The following is a 24,238-nucleotide window of genomic DNA, read 5'->3' on the forward strand; positions in this document are numbered from 1 at the left end:
CCTACTTATAGCTTTCAGCTGGATTGAAGGATATGGCGTAGTTAGCTGTTTTTTTGGCCTGGGTTCTTATTCTGTTTTTATTCAAGCCTTTGACTTTATTTCTCATGGTTGTCGCTGAACAGACCGGGGCATGGTCATACTAAGAACCGAGGGTGTGGATTTAATACTCGCGATGGGGGGATGGACGTGGGCAATGCTGGCCATTGCACTCTCTCCTTTTGCTTCTCAGGGGATGGCAGAGTGCATTGGACTTGAAGAACTTGGTTTCGGACTACCGCGAAGCATTATCAATGTGGAGCACGGCGTGCATGGAGAGCATCATTTGAATGGTTGACGTTGGCATTGGGAATTGGGGAATGCATTTATGACATGTGCATGAGATACCCATCGGCTTTATTTGGGTAGCGAGAATACTTAGCAAGCGATTTTGTTTTATTTGCTAAACTCATGAGCTGCAATTGACGCGATGGCTTGTTTATATGAATATCCTAGAAATGGTCCCGCGGAGATTGTAGAATACAGCCTAGATGGCATGGAACATATATTTGTACATGGTGGTTTACTACCTAGGTAGGTAGATGTCTAGAATGCAACCTATACTACTGTTTTTATTACAAACCGGCGTAGTGTCTACATGGGTATCATATGTATGCTTTCATCTTAATCCTTCTCTTGACTCTCGTTCAGCTCCCCTTCATTCGCATCTTCCCGTTCTTGTTCCTGCTCGACTGGTTCCCGATCAGCAGGCCATCTTCGCAAAACAGCCACAAACCCCCCGCCGGCAATGCGGTCGCCGACCTTGGGCCGCATGACCTGCACGACTTTCCCGTTCCCGTCCCCGCCTTGCGATGCCTTTGGCACGACGGTCTTTACGTCCCAGTGCCTGCCGCCGCCGGCGTCATGAACACCATCGGACGTGGTCGAGACGGGCAGCTCGAGAACCTTTTCCAGGCGGACGGGCTGGCGCGTTTCGGCGGACCATTTCTGGAAATCGGCAATTTGGCTGATGGAGGGCTTGAAGAGGATGAGGATCCCGTTTGGTAGCAGCGACTCAATCACACGTTGGGCGTTTTCATGTGCGGACGGGAGGTCCAGAATGGCACGGTGCAAAAACGGTTCACCGCGCGATTCGACAAGTCTGCCGGACAGGTACTCGTCGACGCTGCCAATATGGAAGTCTACTGAAGAGAGGTACTGCGCACGACGAAAGTTGCGCACGAGTGTGTAGGCGGCGTGGGTGTGCTTTGGTTTTTGATCCAGGGTATGGAGAATCGCTCGTCGGGACGCTCGATACTCGTCTAGGGCTTGTTCCGCCGCCGGTTCGAGATCAACGCGTGTCAGGGACGGGTTACTCTTTGGCCTGAATCTGGCCTCGCAAATGGCGCGACGTAATTTCGGGGGAAGAGGCGGGTTGGCGGCGTGGATGGCACGAGCAATATGCAGCGTCAGGCTGCCCATGCCCGTACCAGCCTCGAATATCTCGAATGGCGGTGCGTTTTCTTCATCCTCTTCTTCTCCGGGGCGCGATGGGTTCAGGTCCAACAAGGCAACAATGGTATTTGCATCGTGAGGGTAGATGGGCGTCGCGTGTCGCTCGCTGTGGACAATGTAGCTCGAGAGGGTGGGTTCTTGTAGGACTACGCGGTTGCCTTTGCTGTCATGCACAACGTCAAGGAGATTCCTCCCAATTAGGAGCGCCGCGGGGACCGACGCCCCGTACGAGAGCTTTACGTTGCTATCGGCGTTCAGGGGGGCAGTCAGATGCCATTTGGGGTATTTGGAGCCTTGCTGTCGAAGGAAAAGCACATCGAGCTCTGGGAGGAGAATGAGTCGGTTAGCTTCATAGGCGTTTGCCTCGGAGTGGCTTACCTTGTATCCTGCGGTTCGACGAGAACGCTCTAGGTGTGCGCGTTGCTGCAGAGAACTGGCACAATGGTCGATAATTGATGCGACGCATTGTTGCAGATAATTGAGGTGGTGGTGGTGGTGCCGGCTCAAAAGCTTTGAGGACTAGGGGGGGCTGTTGGCTCGTTGGCTGGGCCGAGAAAATTCCGCCATGCTCAACGGCGACATGCGACAACAAATAAAAAGCAGCTACGTACTACTAAGTTCATTGCCTTGCCCGTTGTCGATGGAGACAGAAGTGAGCCATCAATTCGTTGATCCTTGACTGCCACGTTGTACAGTTAGCGTTGACCATGCATCGGGATGTGGCAGTGTGGGCCAGACATCCCTTTGAATGTGCAGAGGAACGTTCCAAGTGTCAGCGCCACTTTTCTGGAATGCCTTAATGTAGTACTATGTACGTATTTAGCATCATTGAGCCTTGACCTTGGTAGAGCTACGGTAAGTGTAATGTAATTCTGTACCTCTTTATAACTCGAGGAATTTTAGAAACTTTTCATCGCCATACCATTTCTTGGAAAAATCATGCACCCTTAAATACTAGATTTCCGATTGGCCGGAACCCAAATTCGGTAAATCCAACGCACCTCCACACATTCAAAGAGGTATATACCAATGTAAAAATGCAGAGTGCGTGCATCCCTGTGATCATGGCAAACGACTTTCAGAACGTAGTGCCGGTGATTCTGTGTTATGTACAGTATCTGCCCGTGGGAAAATTGTATTTGCAGTTGCAGATAAAGATGAAGAAGACGACTACCCCGTGACCTCTATGCAAACGACGAAGGAGCACGGCCATTGCAAGGACCCCTTCCTTCCTCGTCCCCGTTTTGGTGATAGTCCTCGAGATAGCTCCTTCCAGTTCTTGTCTGCTTATTTTGACAGCATGCCGTCCCGTTTCCGTTCGTTGACCTCGTCGTGATGAAAAAGAAACAGAACACACTCGACGTTGTACTCCTCCCGCACCCAATCCATGCTGCTCTCAAGCTACTCCTCACTGTCCCCGTCCATCCACACCCGCGCGTTCGTTATAAAAATGGTAACCAAAGACTTAAATCGCTTCTAATGGTACACGAAGGGCGTGTCTGTTGTGTGCCCTCGATAAACTTTCATTTCCCTAACGCCGACCGCATGAGACCAACCATCGAAAAGGGAGAATAACCCAAGAAAAAGTATCCGAAAATGACAACCTCCTAGGCCGCCATGGGAGTGGCCGGCGGCTGAATATAGGTCGAACAGAGAGACACTCAAGCAAAACAAAAAAAAAACCAGCCCTTCTGCCAGAATGACAGCTGCGTTTTCTCGCCTCCCTCCTTAATCATCTTTCGTTGAGGGTATATAATGTCGACTCCATGGGTATATGGTCCGCGTACCTTAACCTGCCATTTCTCATCTAGCGCTTCCAACTGGTGTGTTGCTTTTATTCCTAGCCGTCGTATGCATGTCAATTAATAACAAGTAGTCTCAAAAAGGCGTCTGAAAAATTGACGCTGGCCACTCTGGTGAAGACCAAATGCTCAGCACGGTGGTCAACTCGATCAGATGAACGAATACTTCCCCGAGCTCATGTGACCCAGAGCAGAAGACCATGCCTCCTGAGCGTCAGGAACATGGACGGCATGATGGAAGTCTTCCTCAAAGTATGGCTGGACCCTGACACCGACGTGCTCTTCTAAAATGGCCACGCCCGAGTCATATCGTCGGCGACATCTCTTGGTCCACGGATCAACCTTCACAGGGCTGTGATAACAGAAGACGTTGGGTTTAGCATCTCGAAGCCCGAACACCACACACATGCTCTTAAGATGGTTCCACAAATCGTGTGCTGCGTGTCTGGTCAAATCAGACTGGGAATTGACCACATACAGCAATTGCAAAATAGAGTACCGCAGGGTTAACGCGTCGGTGCTGTTCGTGCCGTACCGTTGCTCTACTTGCCGCTGTTGAAGCCGAAGTTCGGAGGCCAGCTTATCGAGACGATCGGCATTTACATGATTGTGAAACAGAGCAAGATCTATCCATGTCCTGGTGACGTACGGGTGACGACGGCTGTATATCGCTTCTAATTCCTCCGCAATTGTCGGCATGCTTCCCCATAATAGTTCTGACACTGTTGCTGATCCATGTTTTTGCTGGACTTCATACAAACAAGCAAATATTTGACGCAGCGGGTGTGATCGCTCAAAGTTAGTTGAGGAATACGCAGCCAAATATTTGCAAAGAGCGGTCATCATGCCAGGATCACGATGCACCATGCCGAGTAACAGTTCGTTGATACCTAATGGCGAGAGCTTCTTCAGGTCAAGTTCAAGTTGCTTGAAGGCCTTCATCAAAAAGTCGCCGCCTTGGTCGGCATCCCGTGCTTCGAAATAAAAGTTGGCTTCCAATAGTAAGTCGCTAGATCCGGCACCCCATACCATGGTAATTGGCCAACCGATGCGAGCATCGGTCTCGACTTCGAACTGGCGGCAATGTAAAAATGCTTTCCGCATGTTGCCCACAACAAGCTCCTGCGCGCGAAGCAGGTCGGGAGATCGGAGATATCCAGGTGCTGGAGGCGGCGTCGGTGTTCGGCATCGGACATGAGCTGGCAAGTCAGCAGACAACTCAAAATCGACCAAGTCGTACTCAGTCACGCCCTTTCTCTTCAGATACGTCCCCAGATTCACGACTCGACCATTGCGAACAAATTCAGACACTTTGCCCTCTGCATCGCGCTGGAATTTCATCGATAGCAGTTTCTTTACTTCTTCCTCAGTATTGTTTTTCACAAAACCCCACTGAGAGAATCTGGTCTTGTACATTTTAGGTCTAAAGAGCGTCAGCACAAGAACCAGTGTCCATTCGTTGATTCACCAGTCGTTTGTTCACAAACATACGTTGCTTGGAAGTTATATTTCTCTGCCATGATGGCCATCACTTCCTTCAGTGGTTTCCTCTCCTCCAGATACAACGACCGGATTGTCCCTTTAAATTGCTCCCAAGCCTCAGCAGGAACCTGTTCCCGTGACGGTCGAGTTCCAGCTTGGCCTCGAAGAGAAATTGATCCAGGCTTATGATCCTGACACTTCACGTTAGGATATACTGTTACCACACCATGGCAGATCCAACAGCGAGCACAATACTTACCGACAGTGTTGTGGATGGGGTTAGAGAAGTTGGTGTTGAAGATGCAGGGGGGATCTGAGACGGCGAAGGCGTCATTGGTTCTTGTTTAATATCTGCTGTAAAAGAAATTGGTGCTGGCGGAGGCACGCGTGGCCGTGGTGGTTTTGCTGGTGCCTTTCCCTTGGCCTTTGCACTGGGAATCAGTTCCAAAATGAACTGGTTACCAACGCCAATGTTAGGTTTGGGGGTTGTCGGCACAGGAGGCTTAAGAAACCCGGCGCTATTAGTCGAGTTTCTGCCGCCAATACTGTTTCGGTTGGTCGTGCTAGTCGCTGTGCTGTGAGAGCCGCTCGGGTTTATGAAGCTATTTGTGGTAGACAGAGGAGTCGTGAAGTTGTTAGGTTGAGATTGATTCATTTTGGTAGTGGTGTTAGCAGTGGTGCCAGGGGGACGCCAGATCTCAAACCCTGGTGTGCCGCCAACAGGAGCTGCGTTCGAATGAGAGAGAGACTGCGTCATCGGCGAGGCCACCAATGGGGATGATGCCAGATGCGAGTCAGGTATGGGGGAATGCGCCATCGAACTATGTATGCGGTTGTCTGACATGAAATCGTCGAGGTTTCCAAAATGTGCTGATGATGAACCTACTCTATTGTCTTGGAAGTTGCTGTACGACATGGCGGGCGGGCTGGCCACTATCGGGCTTGTCACTCGTTGTAATGAGGCAAATTCCCCCCAGCTTTGGCCGGTGCCAGTGACCGGGTTTGTGATTCTGTTGGGGTTGAATACTGAGGAGGCGGTGCTGCTGATACCATTTCCGCAATACGACAGAGGATCGAAACTGAGGCTCGCCTGGAAACTATTCATGCTGATTGACGGATTTTGCTCCACCTGCTGATGAGCCTGGTGGTGACTTTGATTGTTGTTGACAGTGGTATTGACAGGCCGCGGTGGAAGAGGAGGAGGTGGCTCGAAGGACTTGTTTTCAAATGGATTGAAACCCTTATTCTCGAAATGGGCGACTAAACGGCCAACCCCTCCGCCAGTCTGAGGCGAACTTAGGGCCTCGAGCTCCATTGCTGTGTCACCTTGGTGGTCTTGGTGTTCGTGGTGGCCATTGGTATAATTTGGTTGCACATTGGACGATGTAGGGGCCCATTCCATTCCCCCAGCATCGCTGAACGACTGGCGAGTATCATGGTTGTGCTCTGGTGCGAGGCTCGACGACGAGGGCGCTCCTTGGCCAAAATCGAACGCCGACCATGCCTGGTTGTTGAATCCGTAAGAGTCTGTGTTGAAGTCAGAAGCCCTCGACTTGTCGGGGGGAAGATTGAACATGGCGACTCGTAGCCAAGCAGACCGAGCTTGTCCGTTGGCCAAAGGTCAGTCAGTGACGGGGACTCGAACGAGTCGAGAACCACGTCTTGATGCTCAGTCGCCAACCCAAGGATTCATCACCTCGTCCAAGTGGCAAAGGGCTGGGCCGGGCAAGACTTCACGAACGGGATGACAAGACTGGCGGCCACTGGCGCCTCATAATCACCAGTTTGAGGGAAAGAACTTGCAGTTGACCAGCCAAATTGGTGCGGCAGTCAGAAAGACGCAAGGGGAGGGTTAAAGAGAGAAATGCCTGAGCTATCGCTACAGTTCCCCAGAATCGGCTGAGGTGGATAAAGCGTTGATAGGGCAGTTCTTGGGGCCAAATCGTGTTTCTGTATTGTCTGGTGCACTGTTGGCAGCACAGTAGGGGTCCCAGCGCTGTTCTGTGGAGGTACAAAAGCCACGCGCTGGAGAGAAGCCAGAGAGCAAAAGTTCCTTGGCCAAGCTTTGCTCGAAGGAAAAGCGCAATGGATGGCTCAAGACGGCTCTCTGGGGAGGGCCTCTGCTGGGATCAGTCCCGGTGCGTGATAAGAGAGAGGCACTGCGACGAAGGCTGCTAGAATCAGCACGAGCACGCAGAGGCACAAGCGACAAAGAAGAGACTGGATGGCAAGACAAGGAAGGTGGACGAAGTGGGGAGGGGAATGTGTGTGAGCTGGGGGGGGAGAGGGACGCAGTTGAACGAAAGAGGGGAATGTAACATCATGCGTGCTCAGCTCCGACGACAAGAGGACTGGCGACATGGAAGCAAATACATAATTGAGGCCGCGGAGCACGAATAGGGCTCCCGACATTGGAGCTGGAGGGCTGTGATGAGAGGGGCGGGTGGCATGCGTGGGAATGCGACTATCGACCAGAAAAAGAAGGTGCGATAACCCCTGGGCCACCACACACAAGCGAGTGCCGCCAATCACGAAGCCATGATACAAGCCCCTGCCACACTTGTCGACTCTGGCCTGGAAAAGGCGAACAAAAGAAAGCCTGCGACTTGCGGGCCAGCAGCCAACGGCCAGCCTCTCAAGCTGCTTGCCTGACAGAACGGACCGACAGAAAGGCTGGCCCGTCCAACGACTCGTTGCCCGCCGTCCTGGCCGATTCCAGAAGGATTCCACCGTCAGCCCCGGCCCATGATTCGTCCTTTGCCTGGACTTGGCGCCCCAAAAGCAAGACTTGGGCCGGTGTGGCCGGCGCCATCGCGTGGCGAGCAGCAACAAGGAAAGCTCATTGCATTTGCATTGTCTCTGATCCGGTGTCGACGAAATCGACATCGGCCACGGTCCAGAGCTATTCCTATTCAATAACGATGTTGCCCTAATCGGCATGTTCCCTGGGTATTGAACAATGCCATTCTGGTCAGATCCGGGTTGGGCGGCGCCGCAGTTCAAGCATTCTAGCACAGCCGGGGCAGCGGCGCCACCACGCAGACGAGGGGAGCAGCAGTAGCCGCAATTGCGAGCATCCGGTACGAGGTCGGGGCGGCTGGTGCTGCCATCGTGGGCGAGGTCAATGGTGTTGTTGCGAGGGCTCTGCCTTGCGCTTGTCATGGCTTCATGGCTTCGTGTCCGGCACTTCGGACTTCCAAGGCTCAAGTGCTGACTGGACTACCGGTATTGATGTTGCCTCGACACAAGAAGCAATCTAAGTATGTATGCTGGCGAGCGGATGGCCCAAGCATGGTGGGGTCGGAGGGTTTTACGCGACTCAGTAGTACTCCGTATGCTTTCAAGTCAGGCAGCTCCAACGGGATCCGTCATGACCATCACGACCGTTGGAAACGTTGCCCCAACACCGCCCGGAGCCCGGACCGGGACCAGATAGAGTCAATCAGACTGCTGGTCCTCGTGGGAAGTGAGCTATGTATGTATGTACATGTACATGCTAAAGGCCGACTGGCTTGTGGGGCTGACTGTATCCAGATGTCGGCGGCTCTAACCACATGTTCAGCGTTCTGATTGTCTGGTTGCCTGGGTCATGTCCCTGGGTCTCTGGGGATGGCCCGGTGTCAGCGGGGGTCTGGAAAGCCAGGATCTCCTGTGTTGATTACCCCAGCCTGTTCCATTTTTGCTCCTGCCACGCAGGCAGGACCAAACGAGCTGCCACGATAGACTGGGCCCGGCGGGTGCAGATACATTTGCCCAACGACGAAGATTCATCTGGCTGACAGAATCCGGACTCAAGTACCGATATCGTGCGACAGAGGCCCATACTCCGTACATGAGAAGAGATGAATCTTGTCTCGCCTGGTTCCGTGGTGCCGGGGTGCCATGTCGGTACTTGTACATGGCAATCGAGACCATCCATCCCATCAAAGATGACCAAGTCGTGACGAGGTCCAAGTGGAAACCTGGGAGCTTCGCTGTCATCTGTAATAATCTGGCAATCTGGTGCTCGGCCGATGGGTTCTTGGTCCAGTTCTTATCCCAGTTCCTATCCCAGTTTCATCGTGGTCGGTGGGGACGGCAAGGTTATGTCTGTCGGCTGGTCCCTAATCCAGCTGCCAATACATACGGAGTATCTTTGACCCTTGCCCGAGCCACCTTGGTTCCTTGAACCAGCCCTCTCAGCCCTCAGCCCATCGACCTGGACTGCCCACGTGCCACCGGACAATGTGGTCGCCCCAGCCATGCACATGCAACCTGTAACCACGCCAGCTGACTGAGCACTTGTCAATGCTTGCTGACACAACACCCCTCGAAAGGGCTTGTCGTCTCGTCCGAGAATCGCGTGTCTCGCCTTGGTTACAACATACTACTACTGGGCAGGCTTGCATAGGTCAGGATACGGGCATGTCTCTACTCCATGTTGCGGAGAATAACAGAAGATTTCTTCGCCTGGAATCCTCCGACCATGACTAGGAATACTACGTAAGGGGGACCTGACCTGGCCTCTTTTTTTAGGCCATTGTCTCGAAAAGAGACGCCAAGCTGACAAGCAGGTCCCGGGAACATGGGTGGGGCAAATGTCTCATTCTGTTGGAGTGTGAAGGACGCAATTGCAAATTCTTACTCATACAACTGTCGTTGCGAAAACATACAACTCTTCTAGTCTGCCAGTGTCTGTGTCGACTCATTCAGGGAGGCCACGATTCTTGCTTTGGCTTTATTATGGGCCGCCTCATATAGGAGCCTAGCTAGCTCCTGCACAAAGGTTCGTCTTCTCACAGCTAGAGAAACGAGGAACAAGGTGCCGTCATGCAGGGCATTTGAGTTCCCCTGATGAGCGCAACAGCATCAGGGAGCGTTCGATCTTGGCAGAATAGCATGAACACAAGGAGCATCTTCCTATTCGGCGCCACATCAAACTGTGGCTCGTACACAAGGATCTTCCTTTCAAGATACTACTAGTGTTATTGTTCATGGCGATCGTTACTCACCAATTGCAAACTTGGAATCTCTCGTCTGTGGGCCAGTCCTTCAGGTTCCCAAAGATTGGAGAGGAGTGATTCAACTTTGTCCTCGATGCGTTCCGGAGGCGTCCATGGCAGAAGCTTGCCATCGATGCCGCTGTCAAAAACTCTGCACCATTGCACATGAGTTTGCACGGTCCAACTGTCATGTATGCAAGGCAAGACTAGAACCGCTAGGGTTTTAAACAAGCTGCACGTCATCCCAGCTGTGATTGCTTGTTCAGCCTGGTATCGGAAACTTTGCGCAGCTCAACATGGCTGTTTGCCACGGCATCGCGCCGCCAGGACATGTCAGTTCATGGGCCTTCCAACACTATACATCTGACGTTTCAAGTGGCTGTTGGGTGTTTTCCATAGGTCAACTAGACGAACTTTAGTAGAGACTGAAGATTCCACCTGCCGACCGGGTATCATGGTAGTGGTTCAGGTCCACGGTGAACGATACGGTGAGAATCATGGGCATCATGCCCAACTTCCAGGCCAAATCCTTCAAACAAACCTCCACCGGCCGTGCCCTTGGAAGTGCTTGCCAAGGTGAAGGCTTTCTTTTTTTGGAATTTCATCTTGAAACAAAGCATTACGCTTCCGCGTATAGCTCTGAAGTCTGATAACGACCTACTCTTCTGGGACAAAGCAGCAGCCTCATGGGGATGGCGGCTCCACCGGGTTGGTATAAGAATTGCATAATCTAAGGAGGTCTGGTTCACGGCTTTACCTCAACTTTGCTCTCCATTCTTTAAAAGAATGGTCGTCAATCCAACTAGGAAATGCATTGCTGCCTATTGATAAAGATGAAGATGACTTTCCCAAGTCTGAGACGGACTCCATCTGTTTACTGGACTTCCATCGTGTTCAGGCCCACGTAATCACAATGCTTATTCCATTCAAGCATGAGCCGAAACCGAGATCCAATACATTTCAGTTTCGTCTGTTATGAGTATCATTTGGGCTCATTCTCTGTCTTGGGCTCTGCTCAAAGCAAGTTATCCTCACTTTCATACCCTTCGTCTCGTCCATGATGCTCACAAAAGCTGATTATTCATGCACAGTCGGAGACGGGATGTTCAACCAAGAGAAAAATATGGAGCCAGTTGCCGTCGTTATTCTGTGGCTTCGATCACGTCCAACACTGCGCTGCTGGTTGGGTCACACAGCCCCATGGCCAGAATACACCCTCTGCTTCTCAATGCACAGACTCACCGTTTCACAGGTCAAGCGTTTGATCTGTAAAAGGCCGAAGTCGCAGTTAAAGCACTTGTCGGTGGATACACCACTGCGTCTTGGCGGCAATAGTATGACTGTGCTATAGCAATCTTCCCGATATGTCCATCTCCGACACCGACAGCCAACCCCATACGCTGCTCCTCATTCATGACACTCCACCGACATGGCATAAGAAAAAAAGCTCATGTGCAATAGACTATTGCGGAATACGGGATGCTGAGGATGTGTCACGCTGTGGTAGTTGCCCCTTCCACGGCGCGGCACAGTTCCCAACTTCCAACAAGGCCCGGGCTATTACGTACTAGATGGTTCGCCACAATGTCTCAAAGGAGACTTGCAAAAGCTGAGCCGTGCGGTTTCGTTCCGAGGAGTGCGTCCGCTGGCTAGCACGTAGTTGGTTCTCGTCCACAGGCCAGCCCCTTTCCCGATCGTGTGTTGGGCAAAGCCAAGTGATTGATCATGCTCGACTCAACCGAGAATGGTGTACGCCAGAGTGCGTAGGCTCGTGCCCTGTCGAGTCCACGGGGAACCAGCTCAACCAGCTCTCCTGGACGTTCCGCACGATTCTTTTCGACCAAGTCGTACTTCCTTGGACGGTTGTTCGCTGTTGACAAAATGTCGAGCTTGAGCCCACAGAGGCTCTGACCAGACAGATGCAGCTTCGGAATGTCGTAATGCAGTTATGTAAAGTGGCAATATCTACTCTAGGAATTTTGGCGACTAAACTTTTAAATGTTGAAAAGTAGCGTCATTCGTAGGCTATTAGTTTCCGATAGCCAGACAATGCCACCTGGTTATCATCACGAAGCGTCAAACCAATAGTCTTGTTTGACTGTTTCGAATCTTGTCCTGGCCGGTCATAGTAGAGATTCGGCAGTGAGCGCCTTCAGGTGGCCCCAAGAGTTGGAATACACGTATAGAATCCACGGTGCGAGCGGGTTCAAAACCACTCCCCAGGACACATACTCTTGCTTCCACACGAATAGTGCATCAATTTCATCATTGTGTCCTCGCTTCTATATTCAGCAGTGAGCGAACTATAAATGGTCGATTCCGTATGCCTTTCGTGGGACATTGATCTTTTTACAGTGTGCGCATTACGATTCTGGCAGAGTTCCCTCACTCATTTCTTGAGGGGGCCGGTTTACAACCGGGACGGCAATCACGAGAAAGCGAATGGGGGCCAAACAGTGCCAATCGCCACGCATGTATATTATTCTATCTCTCGTCCTACAGGCGAGATAGCTTCAAGTCCTAATACTATTACAGCAGAAGCGAACCCAAGTATAGTTCAAAACAAGTCGTTCCTCTCTCTCCCCACGCCCCTTACCCGTCGTTATCTCCCAAGTCCGTAATCCCCCGTTCCAGAGTCATCCACCGTAGTATTCTTAACTTGTGTTGCAATTGTGTCAGCGTATAAATATGCCATCTTCGAGCTCCCATAATTGTATAAATTTCACTGTTATAAAGGAGACGCCTTGCCCGTAGAATAAAATAAGACATAAAACGAATGAAAAATAGTGAAGTGGTGTATAACATATGTTGGGTATAAAAAATAAAGGTTTCGAATAGAATTTCTCTCGTTTCTCTTGTAGGTTAGCAAAGAAGGCTCAGAGAATGTGTGAAGTTTAAGTTGAAAGCAAGATTATGCGTTGCAATTTCGCAGGGGAGCATCGTAATAGTCCGGCTGTGTAGTAGTTATCAGCGGGGACTAATTAACTCGCAGAATCATCTTGTGTATGGCAAAAAAAGAAGAAAAATATTGAAAGCATGAACAAGCCAGACGGGGTGCGTTGTAGGTATGTGATCAAGAACCATCTTCACGGGAGAGGGTGGCCTTCAAACGACGACGCGATGCAGGGAAGCCAGCGGTTTGTATTTGAATATCCGCCGAGAGACGACCTCATCAACAAACCGCCAGTACAGTGAGTTAGGTGGCGTTTCGCTCCGTGTGGCCTAGACTTCCTGTCCTTCATCTTCGTCTCTGAATTTTATGCCACCCTCGACTTGGATGGCATCATGAACCCACGGTTGGCTTGCCACATGATCCATGGTCCAACGGCTGCGAGCACGCTTCAGCAGTCCTTCAGTGATTTCCATGGCACCAAGAAGACCCCTCTCTTTGAACATGGTTATATTGGCCTCATGCTCGCCATCCTCCCCCGAATATTCGACCCAGCGCCATTCTACTCTGGCGATGCGATGGCTTGTCCTGCTACGCATGCGATGTGCATCACTCATGCCAGGGTGCGGATCAAAAGGGAGGCGAGACTCCAAGAGGGCATAAAGAAGAACCCCAAGGGACCATGCATCAATTGCACGACCATCATACGGTTGGCCCATGATGACTTCAGGTGCGGCATAGTCGTCTGAGCCGCATCGGGTTTCTAGCTTCTCGTCGTCTGCAATTCGACGAGATAACCCCAAGTCCGCAAGCGTTATTACAGATGTGGGAAATTTCATCCAGTCGACAGAAGAATCCGCCAGTTCCATTGGGGTCAGGTTGACCAAGACATCTATGTGGAGGACCAGATTAGCTCAGACGCGCAAAGGGCCGAAGTGCAGAATATCTTACTTTCTAGTTTAATGTCTCGATGGACAATCTTTTTCTCATGGAGGTACTTGACTGCGCCCACTAGCTCAGAAAACACTCTGCGCAAAAGAGCTGGCGTGAAAAGCCTTCTGTGAATGGTTGCCATATCGAACAAATCTCCACCGGGACAGTAACTGAGAACCAGAATAGCTCTGGTTGGCTCAATGCTCCATGCTTTAAGGTTAACCAAAGACGGATGGTGTATGCATTGCATTATCTCCAGTTCTCTTTTGAGACTCATCTCAATACGCTCTTCACTTGCGCCACCCCGAGGGCCATGCTCGCAGACTTTGATGGCGACAAGCTTCTTTCGCTTCCCTTTATCTGCCACAAGAGGAGAGGAAGCTTCGATAGGCTGATCCTGTGAATAATCTGTCGACAGAATTTGACTGCTTGCGAGCATCACTCGGCTAAAGGTTCCTTGGCCAAGGAACCCAATTGACCTCCAACGACGTCGTTTTTGGTCATGCCTGCCCCGGGCTTCAAACCACTCCTGATCACCGTCCTTGGATCTCCTGCCATCGACAGACTCTTTCGAAGATTCACTGGGTGGCGGAGTTGGCGGCTGACTAGCTAGGGAAGTAATTCCTCGTGATTCGGCAAAGTTGATTTCTCTCCTCATTCGTGACTCATGATTATCTGGTGTTATATTACGACTGATATGAGGTCCGGACACAGCGATCAGGTGTCGGTGTGATGGTGATGGTTCCGGGACATATTCACTGACGCTCCGGTTCCTTGTATGGTGAACACGTGGTGATTGGCCAGGCTCAGCCAATTGCGTTGTAGTCGGAGGGTTGTCGGATTCGTCCAATCTGCCGTATTGCTTGCGCCTGGTTGGACTAGCTGAGGAAGCCTCAGTCCGCACAGTCTGGCCGTTGGTTACCGCATCGACACTGCCTTGGGGCGCGCATTCAATACTGGGAAATTTGCTTCTGGTCTGAGGAGGTGAGGAGCCAGCGTTAAGTTTCTTCCAGGGCCCAGGAGAATCACTGGAGAGTAATGGGCTGGGCAGTGGGGTCATGTCTCCCATTGCCGCGATAACGGGGCTGGAAAAGCTTCCGCTGGATCCCCCCAGAGAGCTGGAATAGTTGGCAAACGCAGCCTTAATACTGGGAGTTCGAGAGATAGGACGAAGATTATTTGGAGAAGCCTTCTGATCGAATGCTGGTGGTGGTGACAGGCCGAGATTGGCAGCGCGAGATTCGCGATGTCCCGCAGAAACTTGTATAGGAATCGGGGCAGAAACACCAGTGGAGATGCGAAGAGGCGAGCTTATCTCTTGTCTGCCATCCACGTGCTGGTGGAAGGCTAAATGTGAGGCAGGTGGCGATGGGGCGATGGTTTTCGATTGGAACTCGACAAAAGGCCTTGTCGAGGAAGCAGGCGGGTCTGTCAAGGATTTTGTGTCTTGGGTTCCGGAGCCATTGTAGTTGATGTCGCTGGATTCATCGCATGGTAAAGAATCAGTAACTTGAAATACCCCGGAGCTACTCATGGCTGCCGGCCCAGATTGTGCGTCAATCGCCTCGGCGTCGGACCTGTAGCACTGTGACGAGTGATGTCAATGATTTGTGTTTGATAAAATATTTCCACAAACACGGTTGACAATCCATACCCCGACAATGGCTTTGGTGCAAAAGCGTAGTGGACTTGGAGGAGTAAACGATGCGAGGCAGAAGGACCTGATGGTGCGATTGGGAGGCGGTGGCCGGTCGATGAATTTGACGAGGCGTCGTCGCGGGGGTGCACGTCGCAGGGCGTAGGACGAACAAATGGATGGCTCTTCTATAACAACATGGGGCCGGTATTGCGCCGTACTGATGTCGGCGACTGATGTTGGTGATGATGCGTACGGCGCGGGAGGCGACCCGTCGGACGTAGACTGGCGAGACTGGAGAGAGCAAATCGGGGTGAGGAAGGATTGAAGTCGTTGATGGGCTGGCTGTAGGCAAGAACACACAGCGCGACTGGTGGTTTGGCATCGGCAGGAACACCAGACTCGAGCTGTCAGAGTGGGGCGTGGTAGCTACAGTGTCAAGCGTCTCCTCAAGCGGCAGGAGCGAGCCAGAGGATGCACGTGTGGGGTCGACCAGTCTCGATAGGCAAGAGTAACCAGGCCGTTGGATACGACAGGACGCACTCGACGCACATGAATGCAGCAAAGGTACCTCCTGGGCACTTGGGCTCTTGAAAGAAAAAGCTCTGCACGGAGAGATGGATAATTTTCCTACGCCGCAACACTACACTCGACATACATACATACAATATACACGGTTCTGCTCCATGCCCAATCCTCGGGATTCCTGATTTGACCGCCTGGCCCCACAGGTCTATCATTCTTGTGGAATCTGCTCCGTACCAACTACTACCGAGTATCTCTCGATCTGTGTTGGAACGTGTTGTGCAATCCCAGCATCATTCCAGTCATGAACCAGCAGGTGGCACAATAGACAGACAACAACAATAGGAGGGTGCATCGGCTGCCAAACTTGCAGGCCTCTTCCCGTCGTCACCAGCCTCCACGCGGTTAGTGGTGCTTGGACACCTGCATAAAAGTCACGACGAGTGTTACGTTTCCATCGACGCCACTCTATGTTGTACGTTGCACAACGTATCTGCAGCAAGGTTCTGTCCAAGATCCCTCTATCAGGTACATACCGCGCGCCGCACGAGTAAATAGACCAGTGACCTCACACAGACCGTCATGGCAACCGTCAACACAGTCAGGCCTGACGAGCAGGGCCAGTCGACTTCTGTCTTACCCTACACCTCTGCAGACCGTGAACGAGTGTCCCAGGGTAAACTACCAAGGTCTACTTCCTCGCCGAAAATGCATCGATATTGGGATCGATACGGTGTGTCGTGGAACTAGCGTGTGATTCCCTCCTTGCTAAGATCTCTTCACAACACTACCTACGAGGTAATTCACAAGTCAGGAACCCTGGCGATGGAGACGCTAGAGCGTCTGGTTTGCATTTGTTCCCCCGAAGGCCCGTTCCGCGTACTTATTGGCACATAGTGGCAGGAGCGATGCAGCTTCGAGACAATGCAGCTGGCGTTGAAAATCGATGGATATTTTCAATTCCAAATCAATTCCATTCTTTGGCGCAATCTTATACGAAGTTGTACATGAACGGCATGAATGCAGTCCAACTCAACATGTTGTGAAATACAATGCCCCTTGCGGCATTTGAACACCTCTTGACTCGTGCAACCCTAACATTACTGGGCGCCTCCAGCGGTGGCTTGCATGGGTTGCAGCTGTCAAATGTGACAAGCGTCTTCTTTTCTACGGCGCCAAGGTATCCCGGACACAAGCCCATCTTTTAGACTTTGACTGGAGGTATGGAGGGGAACAGGTTGGAATTGCGTTGGACAAGTTCTATCAACAATGGCCGAAGAGTATTTAACCAGGCATGTGGCTGTCGCGCTCTGTACTATACTGCGTACTGTCATGAACTGTAAAAGTAAACCCCACGAATAGGAGCATCAATGTGGGTAGATTAATGAGCTAACACACCAGGCTATTCCCAAGTCCAGTCAGTTCCGCGGCATTCCATTTTCATATTTTCTGACGTCTCACAGGCATTCGTCATTGGAGTCCTCTGGATTAAGCCGTCAATGTGCCAGGATAAGGGTTTCGTTGGTGCTATTGAGCGGCCAAAACTATGGAACCAGAATATTTACCTGGCTTATACTATACTGTACTATGAATATTATACAATATTATGATATAATACACGATAGGTATATAATATCAATATTATACGAATATACTGGTATATACGTGATATACTTACCAGTAGTACACGTAGCACCAATAATATACCAGGAGCAAAGAGCAAAATAATAGAAACTAGCTTTAAGATGTTATGATTATTGACATGCTGGGTATATTACGATCGGCATCTGCCAGCGATTGCGACTCGATCTGCTGGACGATGTCACGTGCAATCACCACATCGCCGCTCCAGCTTTTAGATGCTTGGTATACAACAATCAACACGCAGGCGAATTTCCACATTGCACCCACCCAATGGTTCGCAACTCCGAGCCCGGGAACATATTCCGACTACGCCTTTACGCCTCGGACATTATGCCCCGTCTGTCGCAACGCCAAGACACACTGCGAGTTCCCCGGGATCGGCACGGTGAGTTTCCATTTCGGCCGTCGGCCAGCGTCTGAGCCCAAAAGGATATGAGCCTCGCCGGCGCCTGGCGTTTCAGAGGCTGGATTGGCCAAGCGAGTGCCGAGGGTCTGTGTGAGAACCAGACAGGCGGTTCCAACAGGCATTGGGCAAACGCGAAGCCGTCGACGACAAGACCAAGTGCGAGAGGGATATGAAGTGGCTGAGGTCCACGGGGTCCTGAAGATCTCCAAACGCCAAGGCAGCCGCCACCAGTGGATCATGACTCAAGCCATTGCCAAAAAGTAGGGTTGGGGCAGCCAGAGAGAGACGTTTATATCGAGCTCTGGGGGTGGGTTAGGTTTTTGATGGCAATAGGCGTTGTACATGTAAGTGGTCGCCGTGGTCTGTGGATGAGGATTTGCTGTATCGTGATTTGGCTTCCTCTACCGCCCACATTTCTTGACTTTACATCGTCATGGAATTAGAGGTCCAATATGCTCCTTTCCAACCTGGGGATGCGGGATCGGGTTTTGCGTGCAAAATGGCTGTGGCACCATCGACGCCGCGCGCAATATGGCAATCTGGTCGTGACAATCGCCTCCCCCCCATCAACTTCCAAACCCCAGTCTCTGGCCCACGCAGATGCACCTCCCAGGGGGGGTTGAAGAGGCTAAAGAGATACGAAGTACAACGTAGCTAGTTAGCCCAACGCCTTTGATTGTCTGCTTCAACCTCTGGCGGTGCTGTGTCGCTTTCTTCCCTTCACACAACTTGACCGGCATTCGCCAGGAGAGCAAATGACTGTACGGCTGAAGACGACCACGGGGACGACGGCATCATCACCATCGCCACGATGAGATTAAAACAAGCTTCTACGTATCTGCTGGCCCTGACGTTGCCCTGGCATTGTCTTGGTGCCTCGAATACCAAGGTTCCATCGGCGGCGGACCTCGCGGCCTCGTTTACCAAGATTCCTCCCTGTGCAGTAAGCTCGAGTGCCGTTTCTACTGTTATCGTCTTTAGAGATATCCAGACTCACAGCCGTCTAGCTCGAGTGCCTTGCTCAGTCTGTCGCCGAGGCAGGTTGTGGCCTCACCGATCCACAATGCATTTGCGTGGACGAGTATGTTGCCATTGAGAAGGCCGGCGCGCCTTGCATTTTGGAGGCGTGCAGCTTGACAGAGGCATTGTGTAGGCACAGCATTTTACACCCCTTTGAATTCAGGACCCTTGCTTCTAACCAACTGGTTGTGAGTAGCCACCAAGAACGTCACCGAAACTGCCTGCCTTAAACCGATACGGGATAGCAGCCGACGTTACGATACCATGAACATTCTTTTAGGCGTCATCACGGCACTCCTAGTTGTGATTCGACTATTGTTCAAGAAATTCTTCAGCTATAGGCGAGAACTCGGTGCCGACGATTGGGTCATCCTTGCAACCGTGGTTATCGGAGTACCGTGCACCATCATCAACAAGGTCGGCCTGACTGCCAACGGGCTGGGGAGGGATGTCTGGACCATCCCGGTCGACCAACTGATTAGATTTGTCATGTTTTTCTATATCATGGAGGTCCTGTACCTCACCGAAATGGCCCTCATCAAGCTCAGCCTATCGCTGTTCTATCTGTACATCTTCCCGGGGTCGGGGATCCGCCGCCTTCTCATGGGGACTGCTGTCTTCAACGTCGTCTTTGGGTTTACGTTTGTCACGACGGGCATCTTCCAGTGTACGCCGGTCAGTCGGTACTGGACACAGTACGTTGACCCCGACTCGCCCGGCCACTGCATCAACATCAATCTATTTGCGTGGATCCACGCCGCCCTCAATATCGCCCTTGACGTGTGGATGATTGCGCTTCCACTGAGCCAGATCAAGAAGCTGGAGCTTCACTGGAAGAAGAAGATTGGCGTCACCTTAATGTTCTTGCTTGGGACCTTGTAAGGCTAAACATCATCACCCTTTCTTTCCATCTGTGTTGACGGGGGTCCTGTTTGAGAAACTTGCAACTGATGTGTGTTTGTCTTCCAGTGTTACCATTGTCTCTATCCTGAGATTGCAGTCCCTCGTCGACTTTGCAAATTCCACCAATCCAACGTGGGACAACTGGATCGTGGCCTGGTGGTCGACCATCGAGGTCAATGTTGGCATGATTTGCACATGCCTGCCAACCGTGCGTCTAATTCTCGTGCGGGCGGCGCCTCGGATCTTCAGCACCAACATATCTCATAACAAGTCTGACCCGACGCACAATGGCACCCACAATCGGTACAGCAGGAACAGCAAGATCATGGGCCACAAGCAGATTGAGCTGGCGAGCATCGAGACAAGGATAGTTGAAGAAGGAGAGAAGCCGAGGAAGGCAAGAGCATTCTTTGGCGCCGAAGGATAATTATGTACGACCCGAGGAGGGCAAGTATAGAATGGCCGCATCATACTTTTGCGTGTTAAAACGTCTCTGGTCGGGGGTTTTGGCCACCTGTCTCATATACCACAATAAGCGAGCGTCAGAGATGGTTTGTGTAGTCGTAAATTTTAAAAGCTTGGGAAAATTCAGCGACCAAATTAGATATATCGTCTAGTCGTGACTCGTGAGTTGACCCGGTCCTGCTCCTTTGTGCAAAGTACAGCACATGCTCGTGCGTAATTGGCCTTGAATTCCGTGATCCATCTCTGAAAAACTAGGAGATAGTACGTATATCCTCCATGTCCTCGGCCGCCCTGTCCAAATCTTGCTCGGCAATCTGACAAGTGGGACACTGGACTTTGACCCCGGCCGCGAACCACCTCACCGCAGATTGCCAAACGTCACCGCGATCCTTACCCCAGTCCTGAGTATTTAGCCGGTCCAGTTTCCGCGACCAGTATGACTTCCTGGTTGGTCGGTAGCTGGCGCAGTCCACGCAGAGACCCCAGGCTCGCGAGCGCCGGGATTGAATAAGACCTCCCCGGACGCGCGGGAGGATGGAGCCAAGTTGTCTGCAGCGGCAAATCTTCGTCGACACGGAGTCCAGATTGGAGGATGCGAGTGGTGTCAAGGCGAGAGCCCAGGGCTGGCGGTGGCTTCGCGGACAGGGGACTTGAAGATTACAGAGATGCGCGATTGATAGGAGGGGCCTGCAGGTGAGTGCGAGGAGTATGGCTTCCACAGGGGGAGACTGTGTGAAGATTTGAATGAGGATCTCCGGGGGCAATCTTAGAAGACTACAGGATGTCGTGTTATTTGTTGGGCGGAGGAGCTGATGCGTGTAAGTGAGTTGAAGCGGAATAGGAGAGAGACGTGGGAGGATTACTCGCCTCGGGAGGGATGCGAAAGCTGTTGATGGCGGTACATGGTTGGTCATCCTGGGTTTGTTGCGCATTCCGGGTACGGAGCCGGCGGGACATGATCTCTCATGTTGGTGCTCGATTTTTTAATCTTTGATTCTTCAACGTTGCGATGGGCTGACTGGCAGATTTACATGCATACATCCGGAGCCAAACGTTGGTGTTCACATGCACCAGGTAATAGTCGGGTTCCATAGTCACAATTATCACGCACCTGATTGGCCGATAACCTTAATTGGCGACCCCCACATCGACGCGTCTGGACGCGTCTCCTTTGGCCATGGCCTCACCTTCGTGCACCCTTTTTTGATACACCAAGTTCTCAATCTCTGGCGCCGAGGTATATCGATGATTTCTCGCTAATACGGCTCTGCGAACACCATCATCATGTTGCGCCAGGACTACAGTCGCATTGACCCGAAGCGTCGCAATACCGTGGACCACAGAAAGACGCCGTTCGCGATTCCGCAGTACAAGGACACCGAGTATCCTCACCGACTGAACTTTTACACCGACGCGCCGACGGCCGACATCACCCTTGAGCAGTTTGAACAATGGGCCATTGACCGCCTACGAGGTCCGCAGCCGTTACGCGCTCGTTATTGTAAACTAGCATGAAATGCTGACATCCGTCATAGTCCTGGCGGAATTGGAGGCCTGCTCCTTTAGAAACCGCGCACCGGCTGAAACGGCCGCACACATGAAGCCCATTCTGGACAAGTACCTGCCGCTCGATACGCGCGGCTCTTCTGCAGACCGACTACTCAGCCAGAGACAAAAGGACCACTATAGTCACTTTATCCTCCGGTTGGCATTCTCTTCGACAGAGGACCTGCGACGGCGATTCACGCGTGTGGAAACGATGCTCTTCCGCTTGAGATTCAATAACGATGACTTGTCTGAGCGGTCGGCATTTGTGTCCAGTCTCGACTTGGATTGGTGGGAGGCCGTGACAGATGATGAGAAGAGGGAGTACGCCTCGGATTTGGCCGCCATGGCGACGGGTCCCAAGAAATCTGCCGCCGAGGACGAAATGTGGTTCAAGGTGGACTGGGAGAGGGTGCCAGAGTTGGTTGACGGGCGGAGGGTATTTTTGAAGCAGGGCAAGGCGTATGTGCCGGCGAGGGAGCAGTCCAGCATGGTGGTGGCGGAATTTTCGTCGCGCTTGGAGAAGCAGCTCGAGGTATGTGTGTGATGCACGTCGTCTCTTGAAAACATCTGAAGAAGTCCTAACAATCCCTCACAGATGACTGCGCGCGCTCTGCCGCGTCTAGACGAAGACGACCGTCTGACACCCATCCTGAACCACCTCTCCAAGAATTTCATCACCCCCGACTCGGCGTACACATCCAACTCGTCGGCCCCCGCTGGCGCCCAAATCACCGCCTCCAACATCGACAATCTCTCCCAGCACTTCCCGGCGTGCATGTCCCACCTGCACCGCTCCCTCCGGCGAGACGCCCACCTCAAGCACTTTGGACGCCTGCAGTACACGCTGTTCCTTAAAGGCATCGGCTTGAATCTCGAGGAGTGCCTCATGTTCTGGCGCAGCTCGTTCCACAAAATCACCGACGACCAGTTCAACAAGGACTACAGATACAATGTGCGTCACGCGTACGGCGACGTGGGCGGCGACTCGAACAGGCGAGGAGGCGGCTACAGCCCCTTTAGCTGCCAGAAGATTCTGACAGAGCACCCCCCTGGACCGGGGGAGGCGCACGGCTGCCCGTACAGACATTTCGACATGGAGAATCTGACGGCGCTGGTGCAGGCGATGGGTGTTTCTGACCGATCCGTGCTGCAAGGCGTCAAGGAGGACAAGGAGACTCAGAAGTACCACATGGCTTGTAATAGGTATGTTGGCTCCCGAATGGGGAATTTGCCGAGACGGTTGCTGACCATGGGATTGTTTACAGGGTGTTTGAGCACCTCCATAAAGCTGAGATTAAAAAGGCCAAGGATGAGGGCGTCATGACGTCGAATCAGCTCGAGACTATTGTTCACCCGAACGAGTACTTCAAGAGGAGTTATCTGCTGAAGAATCTGGGAAAGGAGAGTGACGTGAAGATGGAGGAGTAGGGTAATAATTGGATTTGCACCTTTTTGGTTTGGGGTCCGGGCTGGTTGGGAACAGAAACGGCATGGTTGGGAGTTTGGAGTTCGTTATGCTGCAGTACAGCGATTATGCTCACGTTTTTCATTTTTGATGCTGAACGATTTGTATGCTGCGTGGATGTGCCCCCGTGCTTTCTCTTGGCTATCTTGAGTACTTTGTTTCCTACGACACATGTGAGAAGACGGCTAGATACCTAGGCATTTATTTAGTCATGTCTGCTCGGGGTGGTATATCCTGTCCCCTAGGCCACCGCAAACCACTGACTCGTCTCCATTTTCTGCAAAGTTCGAGAGCGGGATGGGTATGAGCATGAGCATGAGCATCTTGACGAGATGGATTTCTTGATTACAATGCCGGAGTTGCATCTTGACGTTTGGTTTGTCTTGCCGCATCCGTCTGGTGATGAGCCAATAGTGAAGGTGTGACTACTAGCGCCCGGCAGGCCATGTTTTCCTCTTGAGTAGTTTTACGAGCTAATAGTAGAGGTAGCACGAACGTTGGCGAGGTTTACCTTTTTTTTTTTTAGCAAGAAGTTACTGGGCCTTTTTAACTCCGTCTGTAGGATTGTTGGGGGGTATTACAAGAAGCTTGGGACGCCTTTTAATGAGACGTTGGGGATCCCGTGATTCTTGAGCAAAAGTGAAAAGCCAGATGCCCTGTATCCGGCCTTGGAGCAAAATCTACATCTGAATGGCGATGAATTCGCAGACAAATGTCGTAATAGCAGAGCGATGGTTGCATCTGACGCTCGTCAAAACAGATAAATGGTTAACAAGGCCAAGATAAAAGGCAATGGTTGAGCTTGATAATATAGTTTTTTGCTTTTTCAAGGGGGCGCTTTTACTATTATTACCTTTTCTAGATAATTTCAAAACATGCTGTTTATTTTCTTCAAGGCATACATTTTTTTCTTTTTTTTTAAAAAAAAAATAGAAAAGGAGGGTCATTATCGGACAGATCTTTCAGACAAGGCGTCACGCTACCACTGACGGACATGTCAATGGAAAAAACTACCAGAACACTTGGCAAAGAATGCAGAACTGGAC

At 51.6% G+C, this 24,238-nt stretch overlaps 5 protein-coding genes across 5 annotated transcripts; 2 read left to right on the forward strand and 3 right to left on the reverse strand.

Annotated features, from left to right (window-relative positions):
- Positions 1–660: 660 nt before the first annotated feature.
- On the reverse strand, positions 661–1,957 carry trmI (tRNA (adenine(58)-N(1))-methyltransferase TrmI; the record flags this gene model as incomplete). The annotated part of the gene is made up of 2 exons (XM_014685573.1): positions 661–1,814; positions 1,870–1,957. 2 exons carry the CDS (start codon positions 1,955–1,957, stop codon positions 661–663), a joined length of 1,242 nt encoding a protein of 413 aa, XP_014541059.1.
- Positions 1,958–3,443: 1,486 nt separating this feature from the next.
- Positions 3,444–6,351, reverse strand: G6M90_00g085000 (uncharacterized protein; the record flags this gene model as incomplete). Its single annotated transcript, XM_014685574.1, has 3 exons — positions 3,444–4,716; positions 4,785–4,966; positions 5,035–6,351. The coding sequence occupies 3 exons, from the start codon at positions 6,349–6,351 to the stop codon at positions 3,444–3,446; spliced, it is 2,772 nt and encodes a 923-aa protein (XP_014541060.1).
- A 6,628-nt stretch (positions 6,352–12,979) lies between these two features.
- PRR1 (Serine/threonine-protein kinase PRR1) lies at positions 12,980–15,114 on the reverse strand (the record flags this gene model as incomplete). Its single annotated transcript, XM_014685575.1, has 2 exons — positions 12,980–13,539; positions 13,599–15,114. The coding sequence occupies 2 exons, from the start codon at positions 15,112–15,114 to the stop codon at positions 12,980–12,982; spliced, it is 2,076 nt and encodes a 691-aa protein (XP_014541061.1).
- Positions 15,115–18,602: 3,488 nt separating this feature from the next.
- G6M90_00g085020 (uncharacterized protein) lies at positions 18,603–20,141 on the forward strand (the record flags this gene model as incomplete). Its single annotated transcript, XM_066131263.1, has 4 exons — positions 18,603–18,734; positions 18,799–18,940; positions 19,008–19,689; positions 19,781–20,141. The coding sequence occupies 4 exons, from the start codon at positions 18,603–18,605 to the stop codon at positions 20,139–20,141; spliced, it is 1,317 nt and encodes a 438-aa protein (XP_065987476.1).
- A 1,322-nt stretch (positions 20,142–21,463) lies between these two features.
- Positions 21,464–23,155, forward strand: G6M90_00g085030 (uncharacterized protein; the record flags this gene model as incomplete). Its single annotated transcript, XM_014685577.1, has 4 exons — positions 21,464–21,653; positions 21,715–22,259; positions 22,323–22,930; positions 22,993–23,155. 4 exons carry the CDS (start codon positions 21,464–21,466, stop codon positions 23,153–23,155), a joined length of 1,506 nt encoding a protein of 501 aa, XP_014541063.1.
- Positions 23,156–24,238: the final 1,083 nt, after the last annotated feature.

Source organism: Metarhizium brunneum, chromosome 5 (genome assembly GCF_013426205.1).
Source record: "Metarhizium brunneum chromosome 5, complete sequence".
NCBI classification, from domain to species: domain Eukaryota; kingdom Fungi; phylum Ascomycota; class Sordariomycetes; order Hypocreales; family Clavicipitaceae; genus Metarhizium; species Metarhizium brunneum.